The sequence below is a fragment of the Rattus norvegicus genome, chromosome 2, assembly GCF_021556685.1.
Source record: "Rattus norvegicus strain SHRSP/BbbUtx chromosome 2, alternate assembly SHRSP_T2T, whole genome shotgun sequence".
Taxonomy (NCBI): Eukaryota; Metazoa; Chordata; class Mammalia; order Rodentia; family Muridae; genus Rattus; species Rattus norvegicus.
In genome coordinates, this window is record NC_141535.1 from 190,982,100 (window position 1) to 191,006,998 (window position 24,899).

The 24,899-nt window shown below is 49.8% G+C and overlaps 1 protein-coding gene and 1 long non-coding RNA gene across 7 annotated transcripts in view; one reads left to right on the forward strand and one right to left on the reverse strand.

The window, feature by feature from the left end:
* The window catches only part of Igsf3 (immunoglobulin superfamily, member 3), an 88,061-nt gene extending 74,108 nt beyond the window's left edge, over positions 1 to 13,953 (forward strand). For 3 of the 6 annotated variants that reach the window (XM_087619975.1, XM_087619978.1, XM_087619976.1), the window contains exons 9-12: positions 2,740 to 3,150; positions 5,101 to 5,508; positions 8,158 to 8,631; positions 10,332 to 13,553. In XM_087619975.1, coding sequence (XP_087476101.1) covers positions 2,740 to 3,150; positions 5,101 to 5,508; positions 8,158 to 8,631; positions 10,332 to 10,582 — 1,544 coding nt within the window. In that variant the 3' untranslated portion in view covers positions 10,583 to 13,553. 6 annotated transcript variants of the gene reach the window in all.
* Positions 13,954 to 14,446: 493 nt separating this feature from the next.
* Positions 14,447 to 23,916, reverse strand: LOC147996460 (uncharacterized). Its single transcript, XR_015672367.1, has 4 exons — positions 23,767 to 23,916; positions 18,900 to 18,959; positions 16,139 to 16,276; positions 14,447 to 15,371 (listed from the first exon to the last, which is right to left on the reverse strand). It is a non-coding gene; the product is annotated as an uncharacterized LOC147996460 (long non-coding RNA).
* Positions 23,917 to 24,899: the final 983 nt, after the last annotated feature.

Genomic DNA, 24,899 nt, shown 5'->3' on the forward strand with positions numbered 1-24,899 from the left:
AAAAACAAAAAACCCAACAAACAAAAAAAAGAAAAAGAAAAAAATTCGGTTTTTCAGCGTCTCCCCTAATTATGAGCTTTGAGCTTGGGACCACAAACACAAACCAAGAAGGAGTGAGGAGAGCTAAAACCTCCCCATTGTTCAGGGTCCATGCAGCCTCACACTAAACTCCTCCAAAGCTAATGCATTTAATCTGCAGGGCACTGTGGGTGAATTAGATACACACTTTCCCTGTTCTCTTTAGCAGGTGAAAACACTGGCCCTCAGGAAGGCCAGATTCCCTTAGGGTGAAGGGGAGGGGGAGGTCGGGGAGCTTACAGAAGCACCTTGCCCAGGGCGATGCTGAGGCTGCCTGTGAATGCCTCCTAATGAGCTGTGGAACCTCCTGACTCCTCGGGGCTCCAGGATGCGTCCTCCCCACCCCTGAGACAGAGAAGAAATGCAGAGCTTACAGTAAGGGCTGACCCCCTGCCCATCTGTCAGGCATGCACCAAATTCCAAAAGTACCTCTCTCTTAAGCTCCCCCAACACTTCATAATATTTTGACATGGGATGGCGAGAGAGAGAGAGAGAGAGAGAGAGAGAGAGAGAGAGAGAGAGAGAGAGAGAGAGAGAGAGAGAGAGAACAAGAAGAAATTGGAAACGCTTTGAAATATGTCTCTTCCTTGGCTTATGGTTCTTTGGCCATGTGACTGAATAGAAGTTGAGTCATAGGATACCAGTTTAACATATGCAGTTACTATAGCAATTGAGGTTTCCTTAGTAACAGTTGCAAAAATAATCTGGCCCCAATTAATAATACATTTTAAAGCTCTTTCTACTCTACACAGAACAACCGAGTTCGTCTGGCCAAACACCAGATAACTCAGGTGGTGTCGTCTGGTGATTGAGATGCATTTGGAAGTGGTGAATTGGGTTGGAAAGGGATGAAAAGAGAACAGGTTGCCTCAGGCCTCACAGGAGTCCACTCAGGAAAGCTGACCAGTAGGCCGTGCCCGTCCAGGCTCTAGGATTCCCAGAGTGCCCTGGAGGACCTTGTGTTTGAAGAAAGAGGAAAGTGAAGACTGGTACACAATGAAACTGGAGCACAAGGCCACAGCCCATCCTGAAGTGTTCGCCATGGCTCGAGGTCTGTGTGTGAATTCAGAGGTCCTCCGTCAGGGGACAGTCTGCCTCAGCAACCGGAGACAGGTCCCCAGGGATGCTTTTGTAGTAATAGTGCTGGCTGTGGGACCTGCTGTGCCTTCTCACTAAAGCTTCAGTCCATCCTGTACGTTTGTCTGTGTGTTCATGGGCACACGGAGGAGCAGTGCGTGGCTGTCAAACGCTCTCCTTCCCTACACATGGGGCTCAGCCCTTGGAGCCTCGAACAAAGCAGGCCAGCTAACTGGCCAGAACCCTAGGGCGCAGCCAGGGTGCAGTCGTCCACCCGGATGGCTTCTGCACATTCCAGCGCCTGACTCCAGCCCTGAGGAGGCCAGGGCTGCTCAGCAGGGCCTGGAGATGGGCCAGCCTGGTCGGCAGAAGCACTGGCTCTTCCCTCGCTGTGGGACCCGTACCACACCCTGGGTTTTCCTCAGCTGACAGAGTGGCCCAGAATTAAGATGTGAAGGGGGGAGAGGGGGCTGCTCTCAATACCAGCTCGCTAAGAGAATTGCCTTCTCCTTTCTTCTCAGGTTAGTAGGGAACACAGGGGTAATGATATATAGGGGAGAGTCTCCAATAATCACCGATAATCTCCAATAACATACATTTTACCAGGGTTTGGCTTCTTGGCAACTTAAAGATGGATGTTTGCTCTGTTATGAGCAGGGCAGCAATGACCGTCCCTATTCTCACTGTCTGGAGTTGGCCGTCCCTGTTGCCTCTGGACGTGGACAGTAAGGGAGGTGAGGCTGGTGCTGGCTCTGCCCTGGCCATCCCTATCCTCACTGCTTCAGGACCTGCCCTGGCCTCCTGTACTGCCTGCTCCCACATCTCTGTGTCTGAGTGAACACCAAGGGAGGCCTTTTCTGCTTTCCAAAGCCTAGGCACTGTGCAAGGCTGTAGGTACAGGAGTGAGAAAACACAGTGGCAGGGAGCACTGAGACTGGGGCTGTCCCACTTTCAGGGTGTCTCCTGAACAGGGGATGATCGGAAATATCATCTGACGAATGGAAAAGCTTCCTCTCTGTGCCTGGGTGCTCGGTGTCTAGGGGAGAGGAGAGACGGGGAGGCAGCTGGGTGTCAGAGTGCACCGAGGAAGGAATGGGAGGCAGAAAGAGATTGAGTGGGAAGGAAAGCAGGGTCTGGCAGGGAGGTGGCAGAGGAGACAGAACAACGGGACAGTGGCCAGGGTTCAGGGTAGAGTGTGTGGGTCAGGGGAGCTGGAGTTGCTGACGTCCGAGGAGATGAGTCAAGACAGTTGAACTTGGGCCAGGTTCTGAGGGGCTTTGTGCTGGCCAAATGAATTTTCCCTTAGATTCTATAGACAGTTGGGAGCCATTAAATGTTTTAAGCAAGGTCAGGCTCTGGGCAGACTGGTGTCTTGGCTGGGTGCGGGCAGTGGCACAGGGAGAGTGGACAGGGCACAGTATGTGATAGAGGCCAGTAGATGGGCGACTGATACTGGGGAGGTTTTGAGGATACTCAGTCATGCTGTTCCCTGCTGGACAGAACCAGTCTCCCAGCCTAGAAGTGAGCCTGGGACAGGTCCAGGCTCCATGTCACTCCTTCTAAGTTGCCCTCTTCCCTTCACAGTGACAAAGCTTCAGGTGAGCAAATCAAAGAGAACCCTCACACTGGTGGAAAATCGTCCAATTCAGCTGAACTGCTCAGTCAAGTCCCAGACCAGCCCAAACTCGCACTTCGCCGTGCTGTGGTATGTTCACAAACCCTCGGACGCGGACGGCAAGCTCATTCTCAAAACCACGCACAACTCAGCCTTCGAGTATGGAACCTATGCGGAGGAGGAGGGCCTGCGAGGTCGGCTGCAGTTCGAGAGGCATGTGTCAGGGGGCCTGTTCAGCCTCACTGTGCAGAGAGCTGAGGTCAGCGACAGTGGCAGCTACTACTGCCATGTGGAGGAGTGGCTGCTGAGTCCTAACTATGCCTGGTACAAGCTGGCCGAGGAGGTTTCAGGGCGCACAGAAGTCACCGTGAAGCAGCCAGGTAAGACTGGAAGGTGTGACCATCACTGTCCTGTGGGTTTCCTGCAAACTCTAGGGCTTGGGGAGCTCTGTGGCCTGACCCATGCTGGATTTGAAAACAGACACCATTCCCTTCAACTCACTCTGCGTTCTAGGATCCCCTCTGCCCACACAGTGACATTTTCTGATAACCATTTCTTCTGCATAGAGCAGGAGGTCCACCTCTGAGGGGCTGCCTGTGGCCATCACCATGACTGGGGTCTGACTGCCTGCTAGGTCACATTATAAATCTCAGACTGCTCTCAACTCACCACATAATCCAAGCAGACCTTGACCTTAAGATCCCCCTGCCTCAGCCCCCAAGAAGCTGAGGTTACATTCTGTGCTGCCTCGGGGCTTCTGAGAGCTGAGGCTGTGGTCCGGCCTACGCATGCTCTCTTGCTTGCTCTGTGTCTGCCTTCCAGCCCAGTTCGTCTCCATTAGGATAATGCTGTTCTCAGTGCTCTGCTCCCACCTCCAAGGTCTCCTCTCTGTTCTCCAGTCTTCTTCCTTTTCTCCTTTGGTTTGATGCCAAGAAGCTATTTCTGGGTCCTAAATATACTGGAGGGGTTTCCCTGTCTGAGGCTGCCATGGACCTAAGTGAGACAGAGCAAAAGGCCATAAAGATCCTGTCATGAGTGCCGCGGCTTCTCTCCGGTGGTGAGTTTTGCAGGAAACTCACAGGACGCTCACTGTGACAGCTTTGGCTTTTCCAGCTGACTTTATGGTTTGCATCTTTTTCTCTTGTTTTCTGTTCCTTGTCCTCCTCCCCCTTTATCCTGATGAGAAAGCACACATTACCGAGCCTCTGCAGGCAGTGAGGTGGGGATCCACAGTGAAACGCCCTCAGAGACAGTGCCAGAGTTAACACCTTACATGTATACTTTGGCCAAACTGCTGAGAAATAGGCTTCCTTCTTCGTTTTGTTTTCGGCCTTTTCTTGGCAAGTGATTGTCTATGCAGTCTGAAACATTCAGATAGCACTGGAGTGAGTGTGAGCATGTCCTATGCGTCACTCGGGGATGTAGGCCCCAGTACTCTTCTGTGTACTTTGGCCAGGCCAAAGAAGCTCAAGGCTAGCCTGGGCAATGTAGTATAACCTTGTCTCAAAACACCATTTTAAAAGGGTTGGTGATTGTACCCCTCACTGTTGTGTTGCTGGGAACAGGCACTGTGACCAAGGAACTCATGACAGTAAGTGATTGCTTAGGGCCTTCCTTACAGGTTCAGAGAGGGAGTCCACGATCCACCATCAAGGTGGGGAGCATGGCAACAGGCAGGCTGGGTGCTGGAGCAGTAGCCGAGAGCTTACTTCTGATCCTCAAACTCCAGGGAGTGGGGAGGGAAGGAGGGAGGAGGGGTGCAGGCAGGCAGGGAGGCAGGCAGAGAATGGTCTAGGCTTTTGAAACCCAAAAGCCCTCCCCCAGTGACACACCTCCTCTAGCAAGGCCACACCTCCTAATCCTTCTCAAATAGTTCTACCAACTGCGAACCAAGCATTCAAATACATGAGCCTCTGAGGGACTTTCTCTTTCAAACCACCACAGATACTCCAGTAGTGTAGTGTGTGCCTGGCATTTGGAAGACCCTGGTTCAACCTCAGCTTTAACCCCACTAAGAGAGGAGCTGGCACTCTGCCCTGCCCACCCCTTATCTTGCTAGCTACCCCGTCCATCAGCCACACGCTGTGGAGGCTATGTCTTTAGTCTTTCATTGCTCATGTTTTTCCTCCCCCAAACACCTGGACCCCTGAGGGTTCTAAACCAGAGACAGCTGTTGCTGAACCCTAGGCTCCCACATAGCCGGGGATGCAGCATACTCAGGGAGGCATGTCTGAGACACTTTCCTGCACCCCAGGGGCACCTGTTCACCTCTCTAGGGTGCCGCTCACTGCTTGCTGGGTTGCCACAGTGTCTTTTTCCCCCCTGTTCAGACAGCCGCCTGAAGCTCAGCCAAGCCCAGGGGAGCCTGTCTATTCTGGAGACCCGGCAGATCCAGCTGGAGTGTGTGGTCCTGAACCGCACCAGCATGGCCTCCCAGCTCGTGGTGGAGTGGTTTGTGTGGAAGCCCAACCACCCAGAGCGGGAAGTAGTGGCCCACCTGAGCCGAGATGCTACCTTCCACTATGGCGAACAGGCTGCCAAAAACAACCTGAAGGGACGGCTGCATGTGGAGAGCCCATCTTCCGGCGTGTACAGGCTCTTCATCCAGAATGTGGCGGTGCAGGACAGCGGGACCTACAGCTGCCGAGTGGAGGAGTGGCTGCTCAGTCCCAGCGGGGTGTGGTATAAACGGGCTGAGGACACAGCTGGACAGACGGCCGTCACAGTCATGCGACCTGGTAGGACCCCTCGTCTTCCGTGTTTTCATCCTAAGAATATTTCGGATGCTTGTATTAGGTACTCATCTCACCACAGGGACCAAATACCTGACATGCAGCTTAAGGGAGGAAGGGTTGATTTGACAGTGTGAGGCAGCGGGTTGTGCTACATCCGGTGAGGAGCAGAGGGATGTCTATACCAGTGCCTAGCAGCTTCCTCCTCTGCCTTATGTCCAGTCAGGACCCCAGCCCGTAGGGTCATGCCGCCCACATCCCAGGTAAGTGGGCCTTCTCCGGATCCTTCTCTGGAAAATCCTTCACAGACATGCTCAACAGTGTGTCTCCTCGGTGATTCCAAATACAGTCACGAGTAAAGGTTAACTATCACAGTCCTGAATCTGATGAGTTTATTTACCAAAGAATTTGCCATTGAGCACATGAACATTTCTGTTACACATTTGTATTCTAGATTCTCAACTTGTTTGTCCTGTGAATGGAAAATTGTACATCTGGCTTTGTCCTCAGGTGATTAGATTTCTTAATTAGAATAAAAGCCAGCAATTAGTTACTCTAGGCCCCAAGAATATTTTCTTTTTAGGGCGTACATTCTGGTCAGAGCAGGTGGCTAGTGTGGCAGGAATCTTGAAGCAGTAGCCATGTGTTGAGAGGTTACGCGGCTGGGTTTTCAGTGGGAAAGAATGGACTCTTTAAGTGGAGAGTGGCCAGTACCTCTAGCCACCACCGTGCTCCCCGTAATCCCATTGTCACTAATGACTTTTCCATGTGGCCTTTTGTTCCTCTTGTCTCTATGGCTGTTCCTAAAGTGTGCAAATGCACATAATTACTGGGTGCAATTATTGTTACGTTTAACATATAATCAGGGCTAAGGTGAGCAGAGTCCCCGTGTCTCCTGCAGCATCCCAACACTATTGATCCTTATCGCAGCAGAAGGGACAGGGAGCGGAATTGAACTTGTGACCTGTCAGTGTGGATGCTTTGCCTCGTGTCTTCTGTCTTGAGGTTCACTCTCACAGTCCTCATACCATTGCAAGTTCTCCTTGTGCCACCGAATCTGATTTGAGCTGCTCTTGTCCTTGGTGACTCAGTGTGGTTCCAGCTGTGCTGTGCCCTGTTCAGCCACCTCTGTCTTGAGAGAGAGGCATTGATAGCTTCACCTGTAGCTGCCCAGGCTGGAGGAGATGCCCCCTCCCAGAATTACGGTTTTCTGTGTGTATAGTTGGCGGTCTGGTTTTGGCTGCTATGGCTGCTGCTTTAAAGCTTGCCTGGAGACTGCTGCTGCCTTTCTGTGGAAGTGCAGAAAATGGTGGATGAACACACTTGCCACACTTCCCACCCATTTGGTAGGTCACCGAGGGAACTTCCCCTCCCCCCACCTCCCATGAAATGGGAGAAGACAGACATTTGCAGAGAACCAGCTATGCCCAAGCCAGTTAGACTGATGTTCAGTCTTCCCCAAACTCCCAGTAGTCGATTTCTCTAACAAGGGAAAGGAGTCTTGAAGGGAGTTTCTACACAGCCGACAAAAGGAAACTGAGTGGATGCAAGTGTCTGCCATCTTGCCATCTGTGTGATCCCGATGAGGCCCCAAGCCTGAGACCCTGTACACAGTCTAGATCCACCCTCCATCTTTCTTCCCTCCCACCCTTCATCTCTTGTTTATTTATGCATTTATTTAATTAATTTGTTTATAGGGTGATGTATTCATAAGGGCTCACTATGTAGCCCTGACTGTCCTGGAATTCTTAGACCAGGCTGGCCTTGAACTTACAGAGATCTGCTTGCTTTTGCCTCCCAAGTACTGAGATTAAAGGTGTACTTAAATTTTTAAATTTTGTGTGTGTGTGTGTGTGTGTGCTTATGTGTGTGTGTGTGCGAGAGTGTGTATGTGTATGTGTATGTGTGGTGTGTGTGAGTGAGTGTGTGTGTGTATGTGTATGTGTGGTGTGTGTGAGTGAGTGTGTGTGTTTGTGAGTGTGTATGTGTATGTGTGGTGTGTGTGAGTGAGTGTGTGTGCATGCGTGTGTGTGAGTGTGTGTGTGTGGTGTGTGTGGTGTGTGTATGTGTGTGGTGTGTGTGTATGTGTGGTGTGTGTGAGTTTGTGTGCGTGCGTGTGTGGTGTGGTGTGTGTGTGTGAGTGTGTGTATGTGTGTGTGTGTATGTGTGGTGTGTGAGTGTGTGTGTGTGGTGTGTGGTGTGTGAGTGTGTGTATGTGTGTGTGTATGTGTGGTGTGTGAGTGTGTGTGTGTGGCGTGTGGTGTGTGTGGTGTGGTGTGTGTGTGTGTGTGTGTGTGTGTGTGTGTGTGTCTGTACCACATGCCTGGTACCTGCAGAGTCAGCAGAAGTTATTGAATCTCTAGGAAGTGGAATTAAGTGTGGTTGTAGGCTACCATTTAGGTGCTGGAAATGGCAGCAGTCCTGCAAGATCAACAGGTGTTTTAACCGTGGAGCCATTTCTCCAGCACACCCCTTCCTCCTTCGAACCCAGGGTGTCTGGCTTAGTAACATGGGTTCTGGGGCAGCTTGGGCTCAGGCTGTCAGTCCAGTATGGGAAGCTCTTTTACCTGCCAAGCCACCTTTCTGTCCTGTTTTGTTTGTTCTGAGGAAATGAATGAGCCCCTTCTCCCTCCTCTGTTCCTTGCCCCTCCCCAGATGCTGCCCTCCAGGTGGACACAGTAGTCCCCAATGCCACGGTGACCGAGAAGGCAACTTTCCAGCTGGACTGCAGCATCCTGTCTCGGTCAAGCCAGGACTCCCGCTTTGCTGTGGCCTGGTATTCCCTAAGGACTAAAGGCGGAGGGAAAAGAGGCAGCCTTGGCATTGATGAGCAAGAGGAGGAGGAGGTGTCGGAAGAGGAGGCCTCCGAAGATCCAACAGAGAGGACAGTCCTGCTGAGTGTGGGGCCTGATGCTGTCTTTGGTCCTGAAGGCAGCCCTTGGGAGGGCAGGCTGCGCTTCCAGAGGCTCTCGCCCCTGCTGTACCGGCTCACGGTGCTCGAAGCGAGTCCTCAGGACACAGGCAACTACTCCTGCCACGTGGAGGAGTGGCTGCCCAGCCCTCAGAAGGGATGGTACCGGCTGACGGAGGAGGAGTCTGCCCCCATTGGTATCCGGGTTCTGGACACAAGTGAGTTTCCCCAGTTACAGAGGAGGGTGTCATCATTGTCCCCGAGGTGTCTATGACGTAAATGCAGAGCTTGGTCGTGGGTTAATTCGCAGTTTTCTGAACTGCGATGGGCATTTGTTAGCAGGGGTTGAGACATAGAATTTGACACAGTGGCCTACATAGCTGGCCCCCAGTTACACATGTCAAAAACAAAACAAAACAACAACAACAAAAAAAACCAAACAGGGCTAGGAGTTAAAGTGATGAGATGCCAATGGCCTGCGATCAGCCCGACCTCTGCCTGAGTCCACTTCAGTAAGATTTCACTATGCAGGTGTCTTGTTCAATGTGTCTTTGTTACATACGTTAGAATGCCATGAATTAGCGAGTGTTTCTGGACTCACAGGAGGGAGAAGGGGTAACGCCTGTTACTCATACTTCCCCTCATGTTTCTGGATCACTTTTATTTTGGAGGCTGACTTAGGGGCGGCTACAGTACGTTTTGCCTGGTTACTGGGACCAGCCTGGAAGGAGGACAGAGCTGGGAGTTTGGAGGCAGCAAGAGTAACCTGTCGCCTCCGAATGGTCCCAAACACCGTTTCCATCCTGTGAGGAACTTTAACTCGAACAGAGACTGAGGTCTGTTTTGATGGACCATCTGTCAAAATGTAGAGTAGATCAAGCCAAAAATGCTGTTAGTTCTAGTAGAATTGGCTCTGAAGAATTCTCAAGTGCTCAACCTCTTTCCAACAAAATGCCCTACTTCATTATCTCGGCATGAGGTTTGGCCTACCAGGCTCACTTTTTGCCTGTACCACCTCCTTACCACCATGTTAAGTAAAATTGAAATTTTAATGGGTTAAAAGTGGTTGACCATCAGTAATTTGATACACATTAGCAAACTGTAAGAGTAAACTGTGCTGACTTTTTGTCATTCTGATGGTGTACAACTGCCTAATGGAAGGGAGGATGGAGAAAGCCTGAAGGGAATGTGCATTCGGTGTGGGAAATAAGAGAGGAGAATGTTGAGGCCACATTTGACCTGTGGACCCACCTTGCAGACATCTGTAGTTAACTAAGTTTCAGGAACATAGGATCACTGAGAGGCCAAAGCTAATGAGTGAGCAGCGCTGAGCTGCTGTCAGGCTCTGGGTTTCATTCTCTTTTATACCCAGCTGTAAGTCCACTCTGTGGAGCCACAGACACTAGACACCATCAATGGTCTGCAACAGTATGTGAGTTAATAATGTTCAGCAAGTGTCTTTTCTAGGACATTCCCTGAAGCAGGCAGGAAAGGAATCGGCCAGATTCCCTGAGATAGAAGTCCAAGTAGAACTAGGCACAGACATGTCATCCACCCTCTTACAATGTAGGAGGGTAAGAAGGAATGGGAGTGAGCTTCTTCACCACCCTAGACACCGTCAGTTTCACAGTCAATAAGCTCAATTTCCATGTATGGCTTTCCCAGCAGACATTATGGATCTCAGTGGGAACGGAGGCACTGCATCATTTGAACTTAAGAGTCATGACTACTTGGGGTATTGTGAGAAAAAGAGCAAGGCAAAAGTCTCCCAGTCACTGGTGGCAGGGGAAGGCTGGGAGGGTGCCTGGTGTAGCTTCACCAGGGCAGGTGAGCTCTCGGGAGCAGGGGACAGGCCCATAGAGTCCAACAGGCCCATAGAGTCCAAGCTTCGCCCTCACGATTCTTTGCTGCCTTCCAGGTTCCACCCTGCAGTCGCTCATCTGCTCCAACGATGCCCTCTTCTACTTTGTCTTCTTCTACCCTTTCCCCATCTTTGGCATCCTCATCATCACCATTCTACTGGTGCGCTTCAAAAGCCGGAACTCCAGCAAGAACTCAGAGGGGAAGAACGGGGTGCCTCTGTTGTGGATCAAGGAGCCGCACCTCAACTACTCCCCGACTTGCCTGGAGCCTCCTGTGCTCAGCATCCACCCTGGAGCCATAGACTAAGGAGGTTGCTCCCCCAACAGACGTTGCCCATGGCAGGGTCGGGTCAGGGAAGCCTTGTGGGCTTTTCCTCATTGCTTCGTGCTCTGTGATTGGACAGGCGACAGCACCCGAACTCTGCAGTTTCGCTGCAGGAACCAGTCAGACCTGGAGTGAGTTGGAAGCTTCCGGTCACGGAGATGACTGCCTCCGGCAGGGGTACTGGTTAGCTATTCACACCCAGGTGTCGTGACGCCAGAGTCCTAGGTTCCTAGTTTTTGGTTTCGGTAACTTAGTGCGTAGCTCCAGGTGCCACATCTACTGGCCAGTCTGTCTCATGTTCTCAGATCGGTGCTACGGGGTTTCCTCTTCTGCGTAATGTACTCTTTGAAGCCCCTTTGGTCTTCTCCATTTGGATCCCATAATGTTGTGGAAGAGTTTCTCTCACAGCTGATAAGCAAGAGGAAGACGCCTTCATAGTAACAAGGAATCTCTTCCAAGACATTTTTGTTTTTGCACATTTGAAAATGCCACCCGTGGATCAAAATACACCCAAACATTTTTTTTTTTTTTTTTACTTTCTTAGCAAGACTTGAAAAATATGTGTAGCGTGGGCCCAATTTGTATCTTATCTCTTCCCTCAGCCGGAGTCGTTGGAACCACTTTATAGTCAAGATGAAAGCATTGAATTTCGCTTCAAAGGACTGCACATGTGCAGAAGAAACCCCCACAGAACCCCATTAGGAGTAGATGGTGTCCAGCCAGCCAGTCGGTTAGGGAGGCAACAAAAGGCTTCAGTCCCATCCTTGCCAAAAAATAAACAAGCCAACTTGGAGGGTGGGCCAAGGGCTCCGGAAGGCACCTGTTTCTGAGGGTTGCCCTGAGCATACTTACTTACCTTTGTACTGGAGGCCATGACTGGGGGCAGGAGAGGGGTGGTTGTTGGCTTGACTTGGCCAGATCAGTCTCTTGACTTACCCCTGAGCTGGTAGCTTTCTTCTGTAGGTGCTTTGCCAGATTTTCAAGGGGACATGTCTAGTGAAGCTAGAAGGGGCTGCCCTGAGTGGGGTGAGCTATCATACTGAGCTTCGGAGAGTGAGGAGCGGGAGGGGGTTCTAGAGCCTGACATTGAGAGGCTGGAGGAACACTTCTCTCTCTATCTTCCCTTCAGTGAGCCTTTCCTCGGAGATGGTGAGGGCTTCCTTATCCATCGCTGCTCTTCCCAAATCTCAGTGCTGTGGGGATATCGTCCTAGGATAGGACCAGGCACAGCCCTTTGCAGTTGTTTTTGTCCCCTACTTTCAACTGACAACTCAGACCAGGAGTTGTCGCTTTCCTTTGTTGGAGTGTGTGTATAAGTGTGTGTGTGTGTGTGTGTGTGTGTGTGTGTGTGTGTGTGTGTTCGTTCAGGTTGTTTGATTGTACTGGTGGCTTTTAATTTTCAGCCCACAAATCCAAACTCCGCTGTCTCCACTTTGCTTAGCTGCCCCAGAACCTCACCAATTGCAAATCCTCCCTTTTGTCTTTTGCTCACTCTGACCATCTTGTGAACCCTCTCTTCCCCATCCTTCAGTGGCCATACCTTCTCTGGGGAATTTTCATCCCGAGTCCCAAGATAGAGCTCCTTGGAAAAAGCTACCCAAGATTATGGGAGTAAATGCAATGAGTGATTTCTCCTGAGAATAAACAGACAACACAGAGGCTGCAGGACTTCCAGGCCACTGGGCCAGATGGTTATGGAGCCCTCCAAGGGGTCTGCTGGGTATGGGCCCTGTGCTAGGCAGAGGAAGGGAGGTAAGGTGCAGCCTGACAGTCTTTCCTCTTCCCTCCTGGTCCTCTTGTTCTCTGAGAAGTGTCCAGGCAGTGCCACCTTAATCCCTCCTGTGCCTGCCCTGCTGATTCTCATTTTTGCTGCACAAACACATCAGAGGGACCAAATTGGCCCAGTCACAGAGAAAGAATGTCCTTTGTTCTGTTCCTTCGTTTCATGGGTGTGGGCTCTTGGTGGGTAATTGCTGACTCCTGAGTTTTAGGCTGAGTCAATGAGGGAAGATTGACGCCAGAGGGCTGGCCTGGATTAAGATTTCAGATCGGCTCTGTAGCCGTAGAAAACTCACGCTGCAAGTAAATATGTGAAGCAACCGCAGGACGTTTGCAAGGAGCAAAGAAATCTATGTCAGTATTTTAACAACTGCTTTTTTGCGTGTATTTTCTGTGGGGCGGGGGTATGCAATCAAAGGTTAAACTCTGAGCTTTCTATGAAAACAAAACAAGACAAAACAAAAACAAAAAGAAAGGAAAAAGAAAAAAAGAAAAAAAAAGAAAAACCCAAACCCTCAGGACTTCTCTGTGGCTGGTTCTGTGGACATGTGTTGTCAGATAAATGGTGATGGCGCCCTCCAGTGGCTCGAAGGCTTCACTGCATATTGTCTGTTGGGGCTTTGGTCCTCTTGAGTACTCAATAGAGACTCCTGACATCTGTCCTCTCCAGAGATTTATGAAAATCTCCACTGTGCTAGGCATGTCCCAGGACACTATATGACCACACCCTCTCTCATCAGGGTGTTTCTGTAGCAAGTTTTCATATTTGTTTCAAACAATGGCGTCTCTGCGTTCATGTTGAAGACAGAGACGGGATAAGAAGACTATCTGTGCATGAAGTAGAGAACTGTTGGTTTGTTTCATTTTTTAAAAGGAGAAGCTATTTGTAAGCCACTGCACAAAGACGTTTTATATACACTGCAGAGACCTGTAGTAAATTATGTTGACAATACGCTGTTTACATTTTCTGGAGTCTGATGTCCTCCTGCCCCTCACTGAACCAACCGCCCCCTGCTCTGGGACTGTGCTCGGTGGGTGGCCTGGAGTTTTGCTCTTGGCACTGATGTACCAGATTCAAGTTTTACAAGCTGTAGCCTTTCTATGCATGCCCTTACCCAGCCTAAATTATGGTTTTTTTGTACAAATGATAAAAAAAAAAACCTTTCTCAAGACACTTTTGCCACATGGTGAAATGTATCACAACGCTCCACCTACCAGGTTAAGAGTGCAGCCCTGGAACTGTGACACAGGGGCCCCTGGGGCCGGTTAGGCAGACTGGAAAGCTGACATTGCTATGGGTTGTGTAACTTTTTTCTTTGGCGGGAAATGTAGGGTAAGAGAGCACCCGTGAGAACAGCCTTCCAGCTCACTAGGGCCTCTGCAGCGAGACCCGGCCAGCCATCCTTCCTAGGCCCCATTAATGATGTTCATGAGCGGAAGTGGACCACAGCCCTCTTCCTGGCTGGGCAGTCCAGGCAGTGAGACTTGGGCACCCGTTACTGCTGTCAGATGCTGACTGAGAAACACTGGAATATTGCAGGCCCCAGAAGTGATCACACTTAGTTGGGTCTTTGCATTTTGTAGAACATGTGGGGGGGGGGGAAACAGAAGGCTGAAAGCAGAGGAGATTTCCCCTCCCTTCTCCTCCCCTCCCCTCCCTTCCTCCCCTCCCTTCTACCTCCCTTCCCTTCCCTTTCCCATCTCTCCCTTCCCTTCCCCTCCCCTCCCCTCCCTTCCTCCCCTCCCTTCTACCTCCCTTCCCTTCCCTTTCCCATCTCTCCCTTCCCTTCCCCTCCCCTCCCCTCCACCTCCCACCCTCCCTCCCCTCCATTCCTGTCCCCTCTCATCCCCTCCACCTCTCTTCCCCTCCCCTCTCTCATCTCCTCTCTTCCCCCTCCCTTTTCCAGTCTACCTTCCAGAGACTCAGCCATGTGCTTTCCTCTGGTCCCAGCCTCTTTTGCTGCATTCTTCTTATCACCTTCCTGCAGCTGCTCACTCGGCCACAAGTTAAAACTGCAACTGCTTATCCCTTAGGTGCCCACAATGACTCCATGTTAAGGCTTAAATGCGTGATTTTTGCTTATGAGGTGAAAATATGGCTGTTTATTTCTTAGGTACCCACGAAATGGCTCCCTGTTAAGTCTTATGCGTTGTTTTTTTCATGATGCCCTCCACCCAAAATGCCCTCTTTCTACCAGGAGCTACCTTTAAGAAAGGGAAATAGAGGCTTGTGTAGTGACATTACCCCAGGAAGCCCTTGGTTAAGTGAACCTGTACATGCCTATGACCTGTGTGATGAAAATGACGTCTGTGTGTTTGGGCTTAAGGGCTGCGTCTTGTCACCGTGTTCCAGATCCCTATATTTTATAGTTCCAAATGTTTGGTAAACTAAAGCCGAGGACAACAGAAAGTGGTGTGCACTCTGAGTGTCGTCCAGACTTCTTAGGCCATCTTTTCTTACCCTTCGCATCCACAATTACAGTGACAAGAAGGGAAAACTGGACCACACAACACCATTCACAGGATGAACAGACGCCAAGCAATCCTTTTAGAAAGGGAAGGAGAGACAGATCTCAGCATGTGAAGGGAGCTCTCTGGTGAATTCATTATGGGGCATCGGAAGCCACTTTTGATTCATGAAGTCTGCTAGGCGGGGCCCGTCCTCCGCACATCCATCTAGAGAGGCTTGATGGAACATGGCCTTTCTCCTAATGAAAGTGCTGGCACAGCTCACGGGGCAGAGCACAATCACGGAAAGTCTAACAAGTTCGTCCTCAGCCAGTACATGGAGACCATGGCCCAAGGCACTTCCTCCACCCCGGGAGTTAGGGCAGTCCCTCTGTGGCTCGCCCTAACGGCCTGCAGCTCATTCCCAAACCCCATTCATCTCAGTATATTCTTGTGTGGGTAAACCAGAGGAGAGCCTTTCGACTCGGCCCCTCTGTGCTGTGTCTTCCATAGGCCATTTGTTTTCTCCAAGCCAGCTTGCTCACTGCAAAGACAGAGGCAGCAATCCTGTAATATCCAGCCAGGTAATCTGCTTGCCCAGCCCCTCCCCCACCCCGCCCCAACATGTTCAGTGTTTAGCTCCAAGGCAAAGACCTGACAGGCGTCTGGATGGACTGTGTAGTCTGGCCTCCCCTGCCTTTCTGACAAGGACCGGGGAGAGAGTTTATTTTCTCACTGTCTGGGCCACACCCGGCACCTGGTTCCCAGGATCTACAGGTGATGTAAAGTAGACTTCATGGGGTAGGGCTTTAGTGAACTCCCAGGAACTCGCCAATAGAAGGACCTTTAAGGTTTTAAGACTGAATTGAGACGTGGCACAGGGGCTCCTGTTCACATTGCCTGTGTGACTGGGCCCCCACCTGACAGGGAGGAAGACGACAGCAAGAGCATGCTTCACGTTCACAACGTGACAACATGCTTTGGTCTATTTGGACGGCAGAGAGTCACGCTCGCACTACCGTGTTCCCTCACACTCTCAGCTGCACAGAGTCAAGCATGATGCTTTTCTCTGCAAGAACGGGGACCTCTGGGAAGGAGAAAGGATCTGAGGGTGCAGGTCTGAGAATAGTAATTTGGCCTGGGGTCTAGTGGGATGGATGAGTCCAAGCCTGTGAAAGCTAAATCAACAGACTGCTTCAGGGGTGCAGGAGGTAGGGGAGGTGGGATCCCGAGGGAGAGAAGGCATCCCACAATGGAAGCACAGTGGGGATAGAGGGGCTGGGGATGTAGCTCAGCTGACAGGGTACTTGCCCGCCCTGCATTCCATGTGGGTACTGAGAACACAGTCTGTAGCCCCAATACTTGGGAGGTGGAGACAGGAGGCTCAGGAAATCAAGGATGCTCTTCATGACATGTCAAGTTCTCAGCTAGCACGGACTACCAAAAACCCTGTATGTAAACAAAAAGCAAGGAGCTAGAGAGAGCGCTCTGAAGTTAAGCGTACTTGCAATTCCTACAGAGAACCAAGATCAACAATTCCTTACACCTATATGGTGCTTCACAAGAGCTTGTGATTCCAGTTCCAGGGGCTCTGTCGCCCTCTTCTGGCCTCCTAGGGCTACTGCATGCACATGGTGTACACGCACTCATGCAAACACATAGCCAGCAACAGGGCAACGAAAGAGGGAAACTAAGGCTACTGGTAGCACTTGGGGGATTAAGGAAAAGAAGCTTGTATGAGGCATTCCAGGGAACCCCCACATTCTAGCAGTTGTCTCAAAGGGCCCCTTTTAATAGTTGAGGGGGAAGGAGGAGGATTATCTTGTGCAGACTGAATAATAGGGAAGGAGAATAAGCACCTCTCAATGGAATGATACCTTTTGTCCTGTCATCATGTCAGTTCAAGACCAGTCCCACAGGCACAGCTTTCTAGGAGAAACAGTCCCAGCCTGAACCCCCAGGTCTAGGATAAATGCTGGAGTTGTGGAGCTCAAAGGAAGATGTCACTGGGTTGTAAAACACACTGTGGGACCTGAGCACAGTGGTGGCTGGGGACAAAAGGTCCGGAGACAAGGGACCGAACAGTTGACCTCTGAGAATGGTGGAAGAGTGTGAGCAGAGCAGGGACTTGAAGGTCACGTGGCCACTCTCCCCTTGTGGAAGAGGTCCCTGGGGCTCCTGGGTGGGTGGATTTGGGTGGGTTCAGGTCTGTAGGGGTAGGGAAGGTCAATGGGCAGGAGTCTTTTTTCAGAGAGGCTATTTCATCATGGAGGAAAACCTTGACTGCAGGCATTCTGTTGGGGATGGAGAGGGGCTGGGCTCCTTGCAGTTTGGGAACTTGTCCTATCTCAGGATCCTTCCCAAGGCACCTTAGCTCTCCACCAGGTGTTCTCAAATGAACCCACCACACCTCCAGGACATAAACTGACAGCCATCCAACTGGACAACTATCCGGGCCCCAGCCATTGCTCTGTGGTCAGGCTCCACAGAATGGTTTAAAAACCAGCCACATGAACTTAGCCACTACCTGCCTTAGAAGTGTTTGTTTGTTTTTTGTTTTTTTGGTTTTTTTTTCTTTTTTCCTTGTTGGACCAGCTGCTCCGAGCTGGCTTCTGGGAGCATATAGGGAAGATCCCTGGAACACCTGAGGGGGAGCTTCATTCCCAGGGAGATGTGAACAGACAAATGCCTGTGCACTGGTCCTTCCCACCTGGATTTACTGTGAAGCTGGTTTAAGTGGGAGAAACAAGACTAGGCCAGCCTTTGGGCGGTGGGTAGAGGCTTTGGGGTGAGTGCATATCATTGGCCAGGGTGCTGGGAATACATCATTCCCATAAGGAGAATTTCAAGTGCTGCCGGACATGGCCTTACAAGGGGAAAAGAAGTTTAACCTGGCTACCACTGACCTCTGGATATAGGATTTCTAGGGTTTGGACATTCTCCACCCTCCTCTTGCTCCAGGCCTCAGTCCCACAGCTCCCCTGGCCACACATGCACTCAGGGCCCTGCTGCTGTAGGCCACAGAAAGAAATCCACTCAAGTCAAACTTGGTGAACAGATGGATTTACTAGGGTCACACACAGCATAGACAAGGGCTTGCTGGAGCATGGGGGACTTGGAGGCAAGTGCATCACCACAAAGCCTCCCCCGGCGTGAAGGGTGATGGAGGACGACTGCATCCATGTGCCCTGAGCCTCTCCCCTGCCAAGACGAAGTGTTCCCAATTAGGGAAAACGGCTATGGGACAGTCAGAGAGGGCTTTACAGGAACCTTAGAGAAGGTTTCAGGGCAATAGAAGAGTGATGGGCTGAAGATACTTAACTGTTCCTTCTATTTGGGGGTCATGTCAGAACCCCCAAATATGGACTTATGGGGTCAGTGGACCCCTTTATTTGTTCCTCTTCTCAATGACTGCATTGAATCAGTCTCCCTTCGTTTATCATTTTAATTCCTTCCTTCCTTCCTTCCTTCCTTCCTTCCTTCCTTCCTTCCTGCCCTCTTCATTGGCATATTGGGATGGATGCCTGAACTCGGTTTTTGGAATTTCTAGAACCCGATGTTGTACCCTTGAATTCATGAATCTGTCCACGGGTCATCTCAGCCAGCAAATCTGTGTATAGGATCTGTTCTGCATAACCATAAATGAAGAGTGCTTGCAACTGAGCGTTGTGGTCCCATTAGAGGTGTGCCCCCTGGGGGCCTAGCCTGCCTCCCCAGACACCTGAAAGAGTGACAAGCAGCCCGAACTCTGTAGTTGGACTGAGTTGTGGACCTTGGCTCCCTATATCTTAGTCATGAACTTGAATAAGTTACTCAACTTCTGTGTCCTTTGGTAGCTTCACCTTTGATAAATAACACAATAGCATAAATAACAATAGCACGCACGCACGCGCGCGCGCGCGCGCGCGCGCACGCGCGCACACACACACACACACAGAGAGAGAGAGAGAGAGAGAGAGAGAGAGAGAGAGAGAGAGAGAGAGAAAACGAGAACACAAGTGCATTCAAGTCAGGGTAATAGTTTTCCTTGGTATTTAAACTTCATTCTCAACTCAAATGGACTTGGAATCACCTGGGAGATTCTGTGGATAGGCGTCCAGCTTCCTGTTCCCACAGCAGGCATTTTTATATCCTGAAATAAGCAACAGTAACCTCTGTTGGAAAAGGTTTCCTTTCTAACTGTTCTCAAGGACACAATGTTTCTAATAACAGCGGCTTGCTGTTTTTCCCTCTCCCCATTACACAGCCAAGGGGCCAGCCTGGACTGGAACAGGGTTTCTCTGGAAAAGAGACAAAGGATCCCCAGGGCCCACCCTGCATATTCCCAGAGTCTCTTTTTATCCAAAGGCTGAAGGAACACATGATGATTTATCAATATAATATGTACTAAGAAGAGAGAGAGAGAACAAGCATGCATGTGCGCGCGCGTGTGTGTGTGTGTGTGTGTGTGTGTGTATGTGTGTGCATGCGTGCGTGCGCACCTGTGTGTGTTTAATATTTTTATTGCTGAGTGGAGATTGGCCTGAGGGGAGAGAGGATCAGGGGCCCCAGAAGCAGTGCTCATACAAAATGAGTGGAAGCTTGGCCTGGCATCGGAGGGAGCAAGAAATGTCTGGCTTTGCTGTGAAGGCAGAACTAGCACAGGTTGGCACTGGCTGACTTCAGGGACATGCCGACAGGACCCAGCTTGTGCTGGGCAAGAAACAAGAGCTTAAAAGTTGGTAGGGTGTGGTTCACGAGCTGCCTTTTCCTGATAAATGTAGCCACCACCACCACCACCACCACCCCCCATCAAAGAAGCTTTCTTTGCAACAGAGACCATCGAAGAAAACTGTAGCTGGTCAGAGTACAGAGAAGAGCTGATTCTGGGTGCCCAGCCACGACAGAAACGCTTACAACCCAAGTCCTGCATCTAGGGCTCAGGGAAGAGCGGGTGGACATAAGGTCCAGAGGAATGGAAGTCTGTTTACAATGGTTTCTCCCAGAAATGCCAGGGGAGCTATACTGAGGATGCTGCAATGATATAGCTGCTTAAATAAGACACAAACAATTACAGTTACAGTACCAGTAAACATACTAACCTAATGTGACAAGGGGGAGGCCTCGTGGGACCCCACCCTAGACAGGACTATAGGCAACTTTCAATTGGAAAGAAAGGGGGAGTTAGTCTTCCCCACGGATGAGTCCTCTAATTGGTTATCCAATACCTTGTGTAATAGGTTTCTCCACCGATGCAATAAGCCAATTCAAGCCAAATCAAGAGAATAAAAGGTTTATTGAGAGGCAGCTCTTCGGGTGAGTTCACTGATCTCACAGGAGGACGCCAGTGGAGTTGCAAGCCTGGGCTAAAGCAAGGGCTTTAAGTCTTGGGCATGGGGATGATAACATGTAAGCTAGGAGCTGCAATTGTGCATGAAAATGGTAAAAAACTGAGCCCCTGGGCAGGTACTCTTGGGTGGGTGGGTGGAAAGGCAGAGACAAAGAGTGACGACATGCTGGCCTGGAGTCTTAACTGTGTGGGCAGGGTCGGAGGAAGAAGAGCAGATGGGGTTTCTCAGCTTGTGTGGGGGTGAGCAGGGGTTCAAGCCAATGTGGTCAGCCCTGAAATCAGGTCTATAAAGGCAACACTAAACAGACTCAGCAGGTGAGATTCATATATTTATGCATGCATATATAAATATGTAGATATGGTATACATAAATGATTAAGAGAAAGGAGTCCCAGATATGAGAGGGCCTAAAAAGGGGGCCATGGGTGAGGCCCCCAGGAGGAAAGGGAAGAGGTAGATGGGATTATATTTTATTTTAAATAAAAGACAAGAATTGTCCAAATGATACCTTATATGACACAAAATCCGTCGTGTAGGTATTTTTCCTTTTTCTTTTTACCTTCCCTTCCCTTCCCTTCCTTTTCTTTTCAAGACAGAGTTTCTCTGTGTTGCTGTCCTGGAACTCACTCTGTAGACCAGGGTGGCCTCAAACTCAGAGATCTACCTGCCTCTGCCTCCCAAGCAGTGGGATCGAAGGCGTGCGTCACTACTGCCCGGCCAATGTTTAAATGTCTGAGCCTTAGTTTTTGAAATGTTTTCTGAAGTGTGTGTTATATTCTACTGAAGTTAACCTGGCCTTACCAAGCAACATTAGTGGCTTTATTGTCATCCACACCCTTTAGCACACTGTGATCACTCTGCTGTGGTTAAGCCCCGACTTGCTGGTTGTCTCCCTGTTCAGAAATTGTGTTCCTTGCACTGAGGAACTGATTCCTCTTTCAGAGGTTTCCCCTCATGGACTTGCTTTGGTTTCTTTCCTTTCACACTATAGAGTGTTGAACGAGAGCGTTAGAGGATAACGTTTGTCAGTGTCTCTCCATCTGTGGTTGCTTCACACTCTCGTATGACACAGGTCCACATGGTTTGCTGTAGCCACATGCAGACAGCCTTGTGTTTTTCTTCAGAAACAGTAATTCAAGTGGAAGCTGTTATAGCCGGGTGGGCAAGTAAGTAACGATTTGTAGCAGCAAAACATTGTTGTATGCTTCTTTTTTTTTTTTTTTCCCGGAGCTGGGGACCGAACCCAAGGCCTTGCGTTTGCTAGGCAAGCGCTCTACCACTGAGCTAAATCCTCAACCCCTGTTGTATGCTTCTCATAGACACCATCTTCTGTCTTAGGTTTATTTCATTTTGTGTATACTATGGAGGTCAGAAGAGGGCATCAGATTCCCTGTAATTGGAGGTACAGATGGTTGTGGATTGCCATGTGAGTTCCTGGAACCGAATCGAGGTCCTCTGGAGGACTAGCAATGCTCTTAACTACCGATCCTTCTCTCTAGCTTCCCATGCATTTCTTTCCTTCCCCTTCCCCACTACCGTTTTCTCCAAAGTCTGCCCATGTTGTTTAGGCTGGATTTCAATTTCTGATCTTAAACTGTCTTTCTGTCTCAGTCTCCCAAGAACTCAAGACTTCAGGTGCTTGCTGGTGCACATGGGTGTGACGGCAGTTTGCTTGGGTAAAGAGAGCAAAGCAGACAGGTTAAGTACCTGGTCCAACTTCACACAGTACATTAATGGCATGGTCGCTTGAGCCTACCTGTGTATAATTTTTCCTCTCCATTCCTGGAGGGTACAGAGGTCATGAGACTCAACAAACTTTCACAACTTGCAAGACTTATGAAGAGAAGGAACACGCAAGGTTTTTAAGGCCCCTCTCCAAGATTATAAATGCAGAAAGTGATTGCTGGGAGAGAGGAGATACTCCCTTGGAATCACGTGCAGCTTGCTTGAAAAGTGGGCAATGGTCGTCTGCAAGTATGAGGTAGACATTTCTTCCCTAAAAGTAAGTGTACAGGCGTGTGGAGACGGAGACTGCTCATCCAGATCAGGGCTCTTTCGCAAGCTAGGTGTGGGCCAGAGGAAAGGCAAGAGCCATCGTTTTTAGCTGGAGCCTGTCAGATCCTGGTCCAGCACAGTGATCTAGGCTAAGCAACATAAGCCAGTCCCACCGAGGAATAGTATCCCTACAAGAGCAATGGCACGTGGCATAGGAAGCAGAATGCATCATGGGAATAGACTGGATTCGGAAGGCTAGACAGGAGCAGTGTCTCCCACTCATTGTTCTTGTGTTGAAACAAGTGTCGGTCTGCGCATGCTGCCGTGTTTTTAGTATCTCTTTAGCCATGCAAGGCCAACAGGCGCTTGCTCGTAGCAGACCGGCGGCCTTCCATGGCCCGGTCCACACTCTGTGGAAGGATTCCATTCCACAACGCTAACACTTGAATGCACTATGGATTTGGGAAGCAGCCGAAAGAGCAGCAAAAACAGAAGCTAAAGAGTTTGAATGAAAACATCCTGTGTGGGTGGGAAGAGGCAGTCTCAAAAGCCATACATGTAGGCAGAAATCCCCATGTCAAGGGTTAGTTAATCTCTCTACAACTTTTAGCCATGGAGGCCCCCTGAAGTCCCGTAAACCATAAAAGTTATTGCTGTAGTTATTGGTTTTATGCTAACATCACTGTTAAAGAGACCGCATGCTTTGGTTGCAGGGAAATCAAGCCGAGGCTGAGCTCATGGCTCCCTCCCTCCCTGATGGATGGCTTCTGGAGTAAGAGAAGGTGCTGGACATGCTGTCGGGGGAGGGTGGTCACCAGCAGTCCTACTTGTTACCCTAGCTGCTATACTGCCAGTACTGCACGGTGTGATACAGCACGGTTAGGAATGCAGTCAGTGGTGTTCTGGTGGGATTTATGGCCTGCTTCACAGGAGGGAACTCTTGGCTAGAACAGCAAAACAAGGCAAAAGCCTGTGGCCAGGGAGGTGGGAGGCCCCAGCGAGGAGGCCATTACTGTTTTGTGTGATAGGCCTGTCAATATGTCTTCTGATAATTTGTGTTTGCACCCGTTGATTGCTGGTCCTGTCTGCTGCCCTTGCTGCTTCAGAGACTCGTAAACTAAAAGAAAGAAGATAATCTGATGTCTATATTACCAATTCCAAGCCTTAGAGAACAATGTGGAAAGAGGGCTGGGGAGGATGTGTGATCAGGGAGGGGTTGAGCATGCGGTAGCTGCTTCCTCTGAACCGACACATTCCTTCCTGGGGAGAGGGAAGAAGTGAAGATTTGGAAAGTTACAGGATCCACCACCCTCCCCAAGCATTAGAAAAACAGTGAACAATTGCTTATTATTATTATTACTATTACTATTATTATTATTATTAACTTTATTAGAAAAGGAACCATGGGAATAAATAAAAACACCACACACCGAAATTAAACAGACTGGAAGACTATACCACGTAACAGACTTCTGTGCAGTTAGAATTGGCGTTGAGATGGGAGCTGTGAAGCTTCCATTAAACCTTGCACTTTCAGCATCAACTGCATTTCACGAGCCTGTTTACTACCAAAGCGAGAAGCGACAGTTAGAACAAGAAAAGCGCTTTTACATACTTCTCTCCCCGGCTTCTTCCCAGGTCCTTTCTGCTTGGGTGCAGAAGACTGTCCTTAGCTTCTTCTGTGTGGTGACCAAAAACTTGGACTTGAGGGAGCCTCTCACATTTTATAGTCACGAATGAAACCATCCACGTCAAGCCTGTGAGTGAAAGTCAAACACAACTGTTTGCATATGACGTGTGGTCAGGAAAAGAGCTGTGTGGTCACCCCAACTGTGCTGCTAGCCCGGGAGAAACATGCCTGGTGCCCAGGTCATCTTCTCTGACCTCGTTCTTTTTACACACACACACACACACACACACACACACACACACACACACACAGAGAGAGAGAGAGAGAGAGAGAGAGAGAGAGAGAGAGAGAGAGAGAGAGAGAGACTTGTACACTGCTACCTTGACCTCTTGCCTTGCTTGGACCTGTGCTGAGGTTCCTGAGTCCATGGTTCTTTGGATCAAACAGAAGCCAGGGCAAGGAAGAGAATCTCTTGCCTAAAGTCACTGGAATGACCGCATGCCTCTTTTCTGCATCAAAGTGGGAGCGCTGTATAAAATTATGTTCTTCCATATCCATCAGAGGGAACCAGAGAGATTTGTTCTCAGAAAGTGGATGCATCCTGATCCTACTGAGTTTTTGCTTTATTTTCATAACGTTACCAAAACTCCGGGATGTAGTTCAGTGGAAGAGCATGTGCCTGCCATGCCCAAGGCCCCGGGTTCAATCCCCAGCACTGTAAAACCAAATGAAAACACATAGTGTTCTCCAATATGGCTGTGGGTTTCCCAATATGTGCCTGAGTTTCCTCTGAGCTGGCTGATCTGTAGGTCTGTGCATGTTTCCCCATGCAACGATTAAAACTGAGATGAAGGTGAGAAGTTCCACAGATAAAATCAGAAAATAGTAAAGCATTCGGATTAGTAAGAAGGCGATGCTGTGCACCGTGGATGAGTTGCAGTCGAGTTTCCCAACTAGGCACTGGGTATCTAGAAAATAGCAGGGATCTTATAGGATTTTAATAGAACGATCAATAATGTATTGAAATACCATGTATCAGACTTTGGAGAGTAGTTTAAAAGCCTCGTGGAGTTTTAAATAGCCCTGTAAGAGTCATTTCCTCCAAATGTGCGTTAGCT